This window comes from Natator depressus, chromosome 2, assembly GCF_965152275.1.
Source record: "Natator depressus isolate rNatDep1 chromosome 2, rNatDep2.hap1, whole genome shotgun sequence".
Classification (NCBI taxonomy): Eukaryota; Metazoa; Chordata; order Testudines; family Cheloniidae; genus Natator; species Natator depressus.
In genome coordinates, this window is record NC_134235.1 from 155674551 (window position 1) to 155689431 (window position 14881).

The window sequence follows — 14881 nt, forward strand, 5'->3', positions numbered from 1 at the left end:
CTGAAACAGCAAGACTTATCTGGTAGTTCTATCAGAGTTCATCTGGCAGCTATCTCTGCTTCTTCCCTTCAGTCACAAGTCACTCAGTATTTTCCAATCCTACGTTAATTAGGATCTTAAAGGGTCTGGACAGATTATATCACCAACAGACTCATCCTTTCCCTACCTGGGTTTTGAATCTCATGTCAGCAAGGTTGATGGGTCCACCCTTTGAACCAGTGGCTACCTGCTCTTCATCTAGCCATGAAAGGGGCATTTTTGGTAGCAGTTACCTCTGTGAGGAGGATGGGGAAACTGAGTCTTCGTAGCTGACCCCTCCTACACAGTCTTTCAGAAAGACAAAGTGTACTTAGGCCAGCATCCAAAATTTTTGACTTACCAGCGATATACTTACCAGCTTTTTTCCCTAAGCCTCATCCTCATAAAGATGAGGAGCAAGTCCATACTTTAGATGTCAGAAGGGCATTTTTACTTGGACAGGATTAGATTGCTTTGATACTCATCTCAACTGTTCGTCATGTATTTCCTCTTGCATGTGGATTGCTATGACATTGCCAATATAACCTTGCCAGGTATAGTGATGGCACACACTTGACAAAATCCTGAGCAACTTCAGCAGCTTTTCTAGCTCAAGTAGCTATAGCAGACGTTTTTGAGTCTCCTGAAGAGGAATGGACATATGCAATCACATGAAGAGGAAAAAATGGCTACTAACTTGTTCTGGAACTGTTGTTCTTTTAAGGTGAGTTGCCTAAAATTAGACTGAAGTTCACTAACCAATTAAGGGTACGTCTACAGTGGGGGGAAAAACAAACAAACTTGTAGCTGTGAGTCGCAGAGCCCAGGTCAGTTGACTTGGGCTCAGGAGGCTCACTCTACAGGGCTAAAAATAGCAGCATAGACATCTGGGCTCTGAGACCCAGCAGGGAGGGAGTGTCCCAGAGCACAGGGTTCAGTGCAAGTGCAGAAGTCTATGCTGCTATTTTTAGCTTCTTAGTGCGAGCCTGAATCAGTTGACGCAAGCTCTGAGAAGTGTCTTAAATGGCCTGATGTTCAAAGTAGATGTATCTTAAATGGCCTGATGTTCAAAGTGCTAAATGCATAAGATCATAAAATGGAAAACTGGGGGGAAAAATGGAAAAAGGGGTGAACAGTGAGATGGCAAAATGTACAGTCAGTATTAAATTATTCAAGATAGTTAAGTCCAAAGCTCACTGTGAAGAGTTGCAAAGGAATTTCACTAAATTGGGTGAATGGCCAACAAAATGGCAGGTGAAATTCAGTGTTGATAAATGCAAAGTAATGCACATTGGAAAAAATAATCACAAGTTTATGTACAAAATGGTGAGGTCTAAATTAGCTTTTACCACTCAAAAAAGAGAGCTTTGAGTCATCATGGATAGTTCCCTGAAAACATCCACTCAATGTGCAGCAGCAGTCAAAAAAGCTAACAAAATGTTAGGAGACGTTAGGAAAGGGATAGATAATAAGACAGAAAATATCATAATGACATTATATAAACCCATGGTATGCCAACACCCTGAATGCTGCATGTAGTTCTGGTCTCCCTCTCTGGAGGCTAGTGATAGGCACACACCAACCCCTGAGTCCTTGGAGCGCTCCCCGCAGTCTCCAGCCCTTAACCACCGGACTCTCAAAGAAATTACCAGGTTTGCTGTTCCTAAGGCAGCAGTATACACTCAGCTTGACTGGTAGAACTCAGGATCAGATCCTTTATAACATCACAGTCCTGCGATACATTACTCGTGCAAAAATAATCCTAAATTTCTTATCAAAGTCTAAAATTTAAGAGATACTGAATAAGGGTAATGGAAACAGAAATGGTTACATATAAAACAAAACGTATATCATGCTTCTTAGAGTCTAAACTTAACTTTAACAGTCTGAAATCCTTGTATGAAGTGGTTTGTCGCCTAAAGCAGTCTCTCAGTTTCACCAACCAACATGGCTGGGATCTCCCTTTCATGAATATAAAAAGCGCTGTTCTTTTTGCTTCCTCAGTAAAGGATAAAAAGGTGTTGTTTTGCCTTCTTCTCATACCCCAAAATTTCATTGTTTCCAGAGTCAGAATGATCTCCTGGGGTTTATTCTCTGGTGTCGTCTCCTGTTGACTTCCGTGTTGGCCTACAATGGCTAATCTATGTGGCCAACAGAGAGACCAGTGATTCAGTGTTCTTTGTCTAACTCAAAACCTGTTGTCAGCTCTGTACATATACAAAACTCCTTAAATATCCATCCATCCATCTCACAAAGATTGAGAATCTGTATGACAAACGTTTTTATTAGATTCCTCACTTTACCCTTTTTGGATAAATACTATGAAAGCAATGTGTGTAATGAGTGTTTCAGGCCTCTCAAGAGTTACTGTTGCAGAACAGAGAACACTCCACCTGTTGGTATTGAGGGTTTTTTAGGGTTACAGTTTACATTCCTAGGCGCACACACTCCTCAAATATTCTTCCTCTAGATATCCTTTTTGCTAGCAGAGAAGAAACACTAACTGCTTCACTTCACTGTCTAATTCCTGTCAGCACACTGACTTTAAAGTAGACATTGTTTTTTCAATTTTTTTGAACAATATATATATCCAATATATATCAAACTTAATATAGACAACATGCAAAAACTGTGTTTAAAAGAACATTCTTAAGGTTACAAAATCAAGCACTCAAAAGTTAGGAAATGTCAGTGCAATCTTAATTCTGACATTGCCTAGCTTTTGAGTGCTTGAATTTGGATGGAAGATGATTGTTTTTAATGTAATGTTTGCATGTAACTTACAGGGTTTAAGAAAAAATCATCATGTGGCATCCTATTGACACCATTGTGAGTCATCAGCAGGATTAGAACCTGTTAAATCCACCAGACTTCTACCACAAGTTAACAGAGTAACTGATAGCAGTAACTGGTTGTCATCCTCTGTGCGGATCAGCACTAGAGAGGAATTTGGTGATATTTGCTCACAGCAGAGGAATGCTAAGAGTGTGGGATATAGGGTTCCGTTCTAGGCACTGGAGGAAAGTATGTTCTAGTGGGCACAGACTCTTGTGCCCCATCCTGTCCAACTGGTCCTTGTCTGTACCCCACCACTTGCTCCTTGTCCCAGTCCCATTCTCCTCCTTAACCAATCAGAATCTGCACTCAGGCTTCTGATACCATTTCCAGTCTACTCGGAACCAGGCAAATTGGTTTAAACTACAGTGAAGAACAAAATTATCACACATAGATAAATATGATTTGTTGGGGGGAAGAGTCAACATGGCATTTGTAAAGGGAAGTCATGACTCACCAATCTGTTAGAATTCTCTGAGGGTGTCAACAAGCATGTGGACAAGCGCGATCCAGTCAGTGTAGTGTGCTTGGATTTTCAGAAAGCCTTTGACCAGATCCCTCACCAAAGGCTCTTAAGGAAACTTAGAAGCCATTGTATAATAGGGAAGGTCCTCTCATGAATCAGTAACTGTTTGAAAGACAGTAGACAAAGGGTAGGAATAAATGGTCAGTCTTCATTATGGAAAGATGTGTTGTGGGATCTTTGCTGTTCTACATATTCATAAATTATCTGGAAAAGAGGGCAAACAATGAAATGTCAGAGTTTATAGGTGATAACAAAATTACTCAAGTTAAGTCCAAAGCAGACTACAAGGAGTTAGAGAGAGCTCTCAAACTGCTGACTTGGCAACAAAATGGCAGATGAAATTCAATCAATTCAAAGTAATGCGTATTGGAAAAAATAATCCTCACTATACATATACAATGATTAGGGCCCTACCAAATTCATGGCCCTGAAAAAAGCGTCACGGACCACGAAATCCGGTCCTACATGTACTTTTACCCTATACTATACAGATAGGGGAGTCCAGTGTTTCTCAGACTGGGGGTCCCGAAAAAAAGAGGGTTGTGGGGGGTTGCAACGTTATTGTAGGGGTTTGCGGTATTGCCACCCTTACTTCTGCGCTGCCTTCAGGATGGCTGGAGAGCAGTTGCTGTTGGCGAGGTGCCCAGTTCTGAAGGAAGTGCCCTGCCAGCAGCAGCACAGAAGTAAAGGTGGCAATACGATACCATGCCACCCTTCTGCGCTCCTGTCTTCAGCATTGGGTCAGGACCCCTACACTTAATTGTCCCTGTCCCAGTTCAGGACTGTGAAATTTCAGATTTAAATATCTGAAATCATGAAATTTACAATTTTTAAAATTCTTTGACCGTGAAGTTGATTAAAATGGACTGTGAATTTGGTAGGGCCCTAACAATGATGGGTTGTAAATTAGCAATTACTTCCCAAGAAAGATCTTGTGGTCACTGTGGACAGTCCTCTGAAAACTTCAGCATCAGTCAGAAGGCTGACAATATGCTAAGAACTATTAGGAAAGGGATAGAAAATAAGACACAGTATCACAATGCCACTATTTAAATACACAGTGTGCCCACACCTTGAATACTGTCTCCAGTTCTTGTCACTCTATCTCAAAAAGGATATAGTGCAACTGGAAGAAGTTCAGAGAAAGTCAACAAAGACTATGAGTATGGAATGGCTTCCATACAAGGAGAAACTAAAGATTAGGGCTGTTCGTCGTAGAAAAGAGGTAACTAAGAAAGGATATGATAGAGGTCCATGAAATCATGAATGGTGTGGAAAAAATATATAGAAAAGTGTTGTTTACCCTTTCCCACAGTACAAAAACCAGTGATCACCTGATGAAATTAGTAGGCAGCAGGTTTAATACAAACAAGAAGAAGTACATTTTCACAGAGCACACAACTAACTTGTGGAACTCATTGTCATAAAATGTGGTGATGGTCATAATTAGGTTAAAAAAAGAACTCAAGTTTATGGAGGGTGGGTCCATCAATGGCTATTAGCCAGGGTGGTCAGGAATGCACTCCATGCTCAGTGCAACCTGAAGCCTCTGACAGTAAGAAGCTGAGTGTGGAAGAGTCATGAATCCCTCCCTGTTCTGCACATTCCCCCATAAGCTCTGGTACAGTCCGCTGTCAGAGACCGGATACTGGGTAAGGTGGATCGTGGTCTGACCCAGTGTGGCAGCTCTTGTGTTCTTATTCCTCTGGCCCTTTCCCACAATGGCCTAGGTGTAGCTCTTGTTCCTGTTACATTTGCATCACATGGCTTCCTCCTCATTCTGCCTGGGTGCCAGCTGGGAAGTCATTGCGAATCCAGGAGATACAGTTCTGGTGTCTGGCCCCACTCCAGCCAGGGGCATCATTTCAGATTTTGGTTGGGGGGAACAACTTGAATTGTGATTCAAGGGGCTACTTAGGTACCTGAAAACTCCAGGCTTTTTTGCAGGCAATTTAGAAATTAGATACAGTGCTCCTGTCAGCTAATTCCTATATAAAGAAAGAAAAAAAAATACAAACACAAATTAAAGCCATATTTAAAGTTTATATCTAAGTTTAGAACAATCAGGAGGTAATAAGCAAGATATTCCCAATCCCAAGCCTTGAGGTATCAGTTTTGGAACCTTAACACAGATATCAGAAACACAAGTTTGATACTTTGTACGCTGTCTTTTGTAGAGATAAATCAGATGTGCTCAAAATCTGCTTACCGATGTTGTTTTTCAAATGTCTTTTATGTTTCAAGTTGTGAAGAGGAGAATGAGACAGGTAATTTGTTCCAGGAATGTTTAAAGGTAAAATAAATTGAAATCAATCAAACACTCCAGATATGAGTAAAACTATGGATAATGCCATGGTCTCATCTTCGCAAAATTGTCAGTGGCCTTGTTGATATCCAGGTGTTTTGAAGCTTCACATTCACAGGCTAAAGTTACCAAGTCAGTTAAGCATCCATCTCCCATTGTGGATCTTAAGTAGTCCTTTACTTTCCTGAGCACAGATGATAAGAATCTGTCATTTGATGCAGAAACTGGAAGGCTCAACATACCTACAATAGAGCGCTAAGACTGGTAACTCCTTGGTAAGTCTTTGAGAACATTCCAGAAATCAGAAATTGAAGTCAATTTTTTTGGTGCAGTGTGCTTCTTGGCAACTTCAACTTGGGCATCCAGATCGACAAAATTGATGCCTGTTGGTCTGCAATTATTTTCAGTTTCTCATGATCAAGAAAATGTTCACTCTTTGGGTCACAAAGAGTTAGTGCAGAAAGCAAAGTGGAGCTGGAGCTGAATCGTCTGTCAAGCTCAGCAAGAATTCTGTCCAGAACAGGATAGGAGAAATCAGATTTTATAGATTCTTGAGTGTTCTTGGGAACATCGTGTTTAGATGACCGACCCAGTGTACTAGAAACAAAAAAACAAGGCCAGTTTGGAGGATATTTTGTTAGGCTTACTGTTTTTCTATTATTGTGCTCAGCAGTTGCGGCTGCTGACCTGAATAGCAATTTCAAGTTCCTTGGCAATGATTTCTCACATTGCTCCTTCCATTTGCTTTCAGATATTTTCATTTCTTGAAGAGCATCTTGCTGCTGATTCCACTGAACTTGATAAATTCAGGTTTTCATTTTGCAGCTCTTCTGAAGCACTATTCAAAATCTTGAATAGTCTTTCCAAAACCAAGAGCTTCAATAGAAAGGAGGCCATCAAGCCCTTCGCAGTGCTAGCTGATGGTCCATCAGCTCTCTGAACTGAAATGGCCTCCAGTGTTTCTACCATATCTTGCATGCAGTTTTTGGAGGGAATCACACTGGCATGACTGGCGCATTTCACATAATCTACCTATTTAAATACCTTCTGGCCTATCTCCAGCAGTGCCTTAACAAATAGTTCATAGTGCTTGTAACTACTGCTAAAGAACGTGTACAGTTCCTGAGCAAATGGAAAGACTTCCTGATACTGGGTGATGCTGGAACATATATCTGCAATGACAGAATTAAACCTGTGAGCATGGCAGTGCACATAAATGGCATGTGTAATCCTTTCCTGAATTCGAGCTTGTACTCTTGTTAAATGCCCACTCGGCACAGAAGCTCAATCATAGCACTGGGCAACAGTGTAATTAATATCAAGTTTCAAATGCTGTAGTTCTTCAATAATCATTTTTTAAACAGATTCAGCATTTAGATTTTCCATGTGGAAACACCCCAGAGCTCTTTCCTGAATGATTCCTTTTTGATGGTAGCGTAAAAGGGGGAGACAGCTGTTCTTCTCTAATGCATTTATAGTTCCGTCAACAAGGACACCAAAATACTTGGCTTGTCCTTTTTAGGCTGTATATACACAATAAAAAGTGTGCACAGATTAGCTTATCTGAAGTAGCTTGAATCCAGCTAGCCCAGGTAACAATAGCAGTGAACACAGCACAGCCAGGCTTCCATGTGGCTAGTGCAAGTCTGGTATGGACTTCGAATGCATACTTGGCTTGCTAGCCCATTCACAGCTTTTGATGTGTAGACATATATTTAAACTTGATGATGATAGAGGCTGGTAGCACCTTGTAAACATCAGGACTCTATGCTATAATAGTGGTCGCTCCAGTGGGGAACTTATTCTACAGTTCATTACTATGGACATAGCCAGCTTTAGCACTGGGTGAATTTCTTAGCACAGACAAGGGCATTGTCAGACTTAATATTTATGCATCAGTTTCTTCTTGTGGGAAATAGAATAGTATTACCTAAATCAGGCATCACCTCAACCCATCCTCTGTGAGGTTGTCAGATTTTAATTTGTGTGCACTCTTCCATTCGCTCTGTTAATGGGGGGAGGAGAAAAGAGGTGGAGGGGGAAAATAGTCTTGAGAGTTGAACTTCTGTATGTGGAGATGTACATTTTATTTAAGAATCTACACGTTCCTATTTTGGTTTATTCTTTATATCCTCAATACATTAGCACCCACTCCAAATCTAATCACTCAGCCTTGACCAAACCGTCATTTGCTATGAAAAAAAAAAATGATTACAGTATAAAGAAATCACATACCAGTAAATCATTTCCAAGTCACTAAAACACAGATCTCTATTTTAACTTAGTATGAAGTGTGTGGTTTACTGACTTTCATAAGCTCATTTTTAAGTTATTTTTATTGTACACTAAAACTGTGGATTACATTTCTAACCACACAGATCAATTGAACTCACTTTTGACAACTAACATTATATGAAAGATATTTTACACTGGTTTAGACATCTGCCAGGAACTAGGTGTCTATTGTAAATCACAAATGAGATGATAGAAGAATGGCAATAGTGGTTAGAAAGTGTTTTAAAAATGAACTGTTCTTTTAAAATTAATTTTAGTTCATCATAGTTCATCTTCTTTTAACTCATGTGTACAGATTAACATCCTTTATAATTTTACATTTTCTTAATTTTTAAATTTTATTTATTATTTATTAGGTCTGTCAAGCGATTAAAAATCGTGATTAATCATGCGATTAAAATTAATTTGATTAATCACACTGTTAAACAATAATAGAATACCACTTATTTAAATATTTTGATTTTTCCATATTTTCAAATATATCAGTTTAAATTACAACACAACACAGTGTACACTGCTCACTTTATATTTATTTTTGAGTACAAATATTTGTGCTTTAAAAACAAAAGAAATAGTATTTTTCAATTTACCTCATACAAGTATTGTAATAAAATCTTTTTCATGAAAGTTGAACTTACAAATGTAGAATTATGTACAAAAAATAACTGCATTCAAAAATAAAAGTGTAAAACTTTAGAGACATTGTGACATTGTCTAATTAAAATATAAACATGCTAGTCATTATTGCTACCACTGTTATATAATTGCAACAAATCTTATACAAAATATAACTCATGGCCACAGAGGATTAAACAGCTTGCAGGCTAACTAATCCAAAATCGACCTTTAAAGACATGTTAGAAATGATAATTTGGGCCACTCTATGGCGAGACAGGCTAGAACTTTGAAATGCAACCCTATATTGTTAGAAGTGATACTAATTGTGTGTATCTTAGATGCTACCCATGTAAACAGACAGTTCCTGTCTGTCACTATAGCTACTAATTCAGAGATCAAAAGGGAATATTAACATTTAGATGAATCTTGGGTGAAATAATGGCATTGTCTATATGTCTCTTTGAAGCTTGTGATAGACTGCCTAATGGATAAATTGCCCTGTGTTAATTTGTATAACCAATTACTGGTGGTGTTGAGAAAACAGAAGATTACATCAGAAGCCTGTTGTTTACTCAGGGCTGTGTGGTCAAGTGGATGCAGAATACTGTATAAAAAGACACTTGGGTCCTGATCCTGTTGATCTCGGATCTGCTTGAGGTTTCATGCAGGGGAAGCCTAAGCCACAAGGACTGAGATCCCCATTCTGACTGGACTGCCCTGAAATATAAACATTGGACTATAACCTATTGACTGTTTCTGAAAGAACTCTTTGCAACTACAAAGCTCACCATTTCTGCTATGAATCTGAACCTCAAAAATTGAACTCAGGTCTATATGTATACTGATCTTTTAACCATTCTCTCTCTTTTGTCTTTTAACTAAACTAAAATTTGTTAATAAGAATTGGCTGTAGCATGTATTTGGGTAAGATCTGGAATATTCATTAACCTGGGAGGTAATGTGTCCAATCCTTTGGGATTGGTAGAACCTTTTCTTTTGTATGATGAAGTAAGATTTTGAGAAATCTTCATCATATTTGACTTGTGTATCTGGATGGAGGCCTGAGACTGGGTTACTTCAAGGGAACTGTGTTGTTTGGAATTCTGAGTAACCAGTAAGGTATAACAGAAGCTGTTAGTGCTGGCTCGGTAAATCTAAGTATTGATTTATCCACCAGCTTTGGGGTTAGTCTGCCCCATTCTTTACAGTTCACACCCCTTGTTTTTTGCTAACCCCCCACCACCAGACGTTCTTGTTAAACCCTGGATTTGTGCTGGAAATGGCCCACATTGATTATCATACACATTGTAAGGAGAGATCACTTTAGGTAAGCTATTACCAACAGGAGAGTGGGTTTGTGGGCTGGGGGGAGAAAACCTGGATTTGTGCTGGAGATGGCCCAACTTGATTAACATACACATTGTAAGGAGAGTGATCACTTTAGATAAGCTATTACCAGCAGGAGAGTGGGGTGTGGGGAGAAAGAAAACCTTTTGTAGTGGTAAACACCTATTTTTTCATGGTTTGTGTGTATAAAAAGATCTTCTGTACTTTCCACAGTATGCATCCGATGAAGTGAGCTGTAGCTCACGAAAGCTTATGCTCAAATAAATTGGTTAGTCTCTAAGGTGCCACAAGTCCTCCTTTTCTTTTTGCGAATACAGACTAACGTGGCTGTTACTCTGCACCCTAATTGAGTGACCTCGGCTGGCTCCCCACTGGGACCCCAGTCACGGGGGTATTAATCATCATAGCAGTGGAGATATGTCTGCAGGTTTTATTTCTGTTGTTCTGGCAGGGTCTGGTGCTGCTTTGAGTGCCACTAAACAAGGCCGCTCCACCAGAGAAGTAGATCACATCATAGATTTGTTAGCACCTAAATACCCCGGAAGAACCCTCTTCAGTTCAGAAATTTGTAGCACACTAGCTGCCTACTGCCCTTAATTGCCCACTTCAAACCTTTTATGCCTAACATCTAACCCCCAGTTACACACTTCATTTCCAGTGACTGCCTCCAACATGTATTATCCCTTAACAGTCTGTCCCAACTTGTATTTAGTTCAGACACTCTGCTTCCTTCCCCATACCTGAGGAAGAGCTCTGTATAGCTTGAAAGTTTGTACCTTCCACCAGTAGAAGTTGTTTCAACAAAAGATATTACCTCACCTACCTTGTTTCTCTAGTTAAAGTTTGGCAAAGCTATAAGCAGCTTAGAATAAGGTTTTATAATGGGAAGTGTCAGGCAACCTTAACAGGTGCTAAAAATAGTGGCACACCTTGGGGATAACATGGGCTGCGGCTTGGGCTAGCCACCAAGTATGTATCCAGCAGGTCCAGGCAGCTTTGTACTCCCCAAGGCTGCTAGCCTGAGCTGGAACCTGTGCTACCCCTGGCTGTGCTGCTATTTTTAACATGCTAGCATGTGTCCGTTTACCCTTGCTGAGAAACATGCTCCCAGCTGGTGTGTAGACATACTCTCAGAGAGGATCTCTCCCTCCCCACACCACCCCTTATGTTCCCAGTTCTTGGTCATTATGCTTGGATTTGTTTAGTCTCGAAGGTTTTCAATTTCATTATCATATCAGGGTGAGGTTACGTCCGCATTAAAAAAAAAAACCCAAAACTTGATCAGGCACACCATTTGGAGGAACTGGATTAATTTAGTTCTTCTCTGTTCAATGGTTATCAATTTGTCATTTCTGCTAACGTTTTCCCCAGTTAGCTCTTATGGGATTTCCCAGCTTTTTCTCCAAAGCTAGCTTTTAATGGGCCACTGTAATCGTGTTTATCAGCCTAAAAGAGGCAAGGTGATTGAATCCTGGTGTACAAGTCAATTGTTCCTGCTTAGAGCTGTTAAACTGTGTGGACAATCTTATTTACGCTTTTTTGTTTATTGACCACTTTAGAGACAGGATTTGTATTTCTTTTCCTCTTGGCAGTGGAATATAAATTACTGATACATACTAAATCTGGCACAATATGGTACTGTGTTTACCCGATAGTTGAGTTAGGTGGCATAGGAATTGATAATGTGTGTGGCAGAGAATGTTCAGCAATTATTCACTCTCATATTTTATATATTCTAACAAACTTGTAATAGAAAAGATAATTTATTCACATACATTCTGTATCCTGCCAGAGTCTTGTTCAATTACATTCTACCTATTTTATTCTCAGAGTCGTTATGGTACAGCAAAAATGGAAATTGTGGATTAAGGTCCCCACATCTCTCTCTATATATACTATACTAATATATTTATACTAACTGAGCCAAGAGAGCCATCTAGAGGAGCATTTAGGCTATTGAAAGTTTTCTTAAGAGAATCCAGCATTACCTTAAAAAGTGTGTCATAAAATTTCTGCTCTCCTGAACGAAAGCCAACATTTTAAATATTGGGTTCCTAAAGTTAGGAACCTAAATCTGTATTTAGGCATAAATATTCAGTTCCCTGTAGAAATATGTATATTATAAGATGAGTACATACATAGATCACAGTGAGCTAGGAAGTCAAGGATTACAATTGTATACTGGACTTAAAGGAAACGTCTAAAACTTTGGCTAAGCGATATTTTTCCTTTATACACAGTAATTCTGAAATTCCTGTGTGAATAACTTCACCCTCCATGAAAAAGAATTCCATAAGTATGGTTTTAATGAGATTTAAGATCAGTGATGAGAACCACAGGACGAAGAGGGAATGTTGTTTGGCTGAAATCATAAGCTTAAAATTTATTATGTAACTTATCCAGATTCTACTTGTAGACAATAATTTGTGTCATGGTTAATGTGCATGGAGGTTGGACATCCTGCAATATCAAAGCTGGTTAATGATCCCAGTATTATGTCCTCTTGATTGTCACTTGTATTCTACTACACCTCTACCCCGATATAACGCGGTCCTCGGGAGCCAAAAAATCTTACCATATTTTAGGTGAAACCACGTTATATTGAACTTCCTTTGGCCTCGAGCATTTCTGTTGTTAATACAGTATTTGACACAAGAAGTTTTATTCTTGGTCTTGTTTTAGAAAGGGCACATTTGATGTCGTCCTTCACATCAAGCCCAGGGTCGGGGCTCGCAGCCGCGTGCCCCTGTCGGGGTCAGGGCCCAAAGCCGGGGTCGGGACCCGCAGCTCTACACAGGGGTCGGGGCTCACAGCCATGCATCATGGTCAGGGCTTACAGCCCGGTGCAGGGGTTGCGGCTCGCAACTTGCAGCTGCGCGCTGTGGTCAGGGCTCACGGCCCCCCACATAACCAGGTCGCGACCCCCAGTTTGAGAATCAATGTTGTATATGGGACAGAAAATCATTTTTGCTTTACCGCGTTATATCCAAATTCGTGTTATATCAGATCGCGTTATATTGGGGTAGAGGTGTACTTTATATAGTAAATTCATTATAAGGCCTCAGTCCTGTACATCCTGTTGTGCACATATTTGAATTTTACACAAGAGTAGTCTGTTGAAACATACACGTACTATTGATTTTTCAGGATTTCATGTATGTTGGGAACACCTTTATCACCATCAAAATAACAGCAACAGGTGCCCAAAAGAAAGGAGTTCTGACAAATTAATTCACTCTTAGGCCGGGATACCTCTTCTCCTTGACCAGAAGTCTAGGACCTTTAATCCTGATCTGGTGCACCAGAACATGACACTATAATGGACAGTAAATTTGACCTGTTATGCATATCAACATGTATGTGGTCCCAACCCACTTTTATATAGAGAGCTTGGGTCATCTCTTATCCAGCGAACTCTCTGTTAACCTCTAATTGGTAGGTCCTTCTGGAGTCAGAGAGAGGAATTCTTTTCCAAGTCCTCCCAAACAGTCAAGTATTGGGAGGCTGGGTGCCGAAGCTTCTAAATTCTTTGAACATTTAACTGACCAGGGACAAGAGCTCTACCCCACAACTGCCCGCTGTCGCCTTACAGCAGTCTCTCCTACTGACACAGACAGTGCTAAACACAATTGCATGAGGTTACATTATAATGCTTCTCTGAATAGCAAGACTTTTATATTGCATTATAGGTCTGACAAAGTTAGGACAAATAGTGCAGAAATCTTACTCTTTGAATTGTAAGCCTTTTGGGTTGTCTTTTTATACTTGTATATGGAAAACCCATGAATGAATTCACACGCAGAAAGAACATGTATTTCATAGCCATCTGTATTTTTACAATATTTTTCTTTTTCAGGATCTACATAATCTAGATTTGATGATTGGAATTGCTTCAGGAGGTATTGCTGTGTATAGAAAATTTATTTGCACAAGTTTCTATCCCTGGTAAGTGTTACTTGTTTCTATTTCCTTTAATAACCAAGAGTTACAACTGCTGTTTTAAATTTTTAAATAATATTTTCACATGGCATGATGTTTATTCCAAAGAGGAAAAATCTATTACACAAGGGGATAGGTTAAGTTTTTCTGATATGTATATGGTTCTCACCGGGGTTGGGTTAAAATGAAATCTCTGGACTGGGGACCTGATCCTACAAAGATTCATGACTGTGAGTACCACTGAGTTTAAAGGAGTCGGTTAGAGTTCAGAGACAGACTACTCTCCTATATGAGTTTGCAGGATTGGGATGCTGGTGACCCTCCACATCCCCTGTCCTTAGACCCAAATGACTCTGGTTAATTTTTTTAATATTGCTAAACAGCTCAGCAATTAATTGTGGATGATCAGCAATTTTACGAATTTTGGTAAGCATGTCATTTGCTTTTGTGAAAGAACGTACATAACCAACAAAAATGACAACTATTGGCAGTTTTCAGGAGGAGCTGGGATAAATGAACAAGCAAAAAAGGAATAAAACAAGTCTACAAGATCATCCAGGATTGACTTATAGGTTTGGGATCTCCTTTGGGAAGATACTTTGATGGCTGTGTAAAGCTGAAAACACTAGTATATGCATTCATTTTTGATTGGGAAAGTCCCATCTTGGTCTAGGAAGGAGACTCCAGAGTTGCTGACCTCTATGCAAATCGATTGAAATGTTTTATACATGTCTGGCCTTAAGATTCTGGAGAGGGTCCAAAACATGATTCTTCTGAACTCCTCCACGTACTGACCCTTTCTGTGTAAAAGTGGGATTATTTGCACATCCTTCAACCTGCTCAATTGTGGAACTGGTGCCTAGCTGCTGGTGCATGGTATTAGGCATAATTTACAACAGTTTTCTGGGGAAAGTTTCCAAAGAAGTCGGTGCAAAGCTCCCAGTCCTCACAGAATAATACATTGTGGTGAGTTGTAGATTCTCCTCTTCTGCCTCCAG

At 39.7% G+C, this 14881-nt stretch overlaps 1 protein-coding gene across 1 annotated transcript in view; it reads left to right on the plus strand.

The window, feature by feature from the left end:
- Window positions 1-14881, plus strand: part of PTPN3 (protein tyrosine phosphatase non-receptor type 3) — a 192350-nt gene that overhangs the window by 43513 nt on the left and 133956 nt on the right. Inside the window, exon 9 of the mRNA XM_074945195.1 lies at window positions 13801-13889. Coding sequence (XP_074801296.1) covers window positions 13801-13889 — 89 coding nt within the window. The remainder of the gene's footprint in view (window positions 1-13800; window positions 13890-14881) is intronic.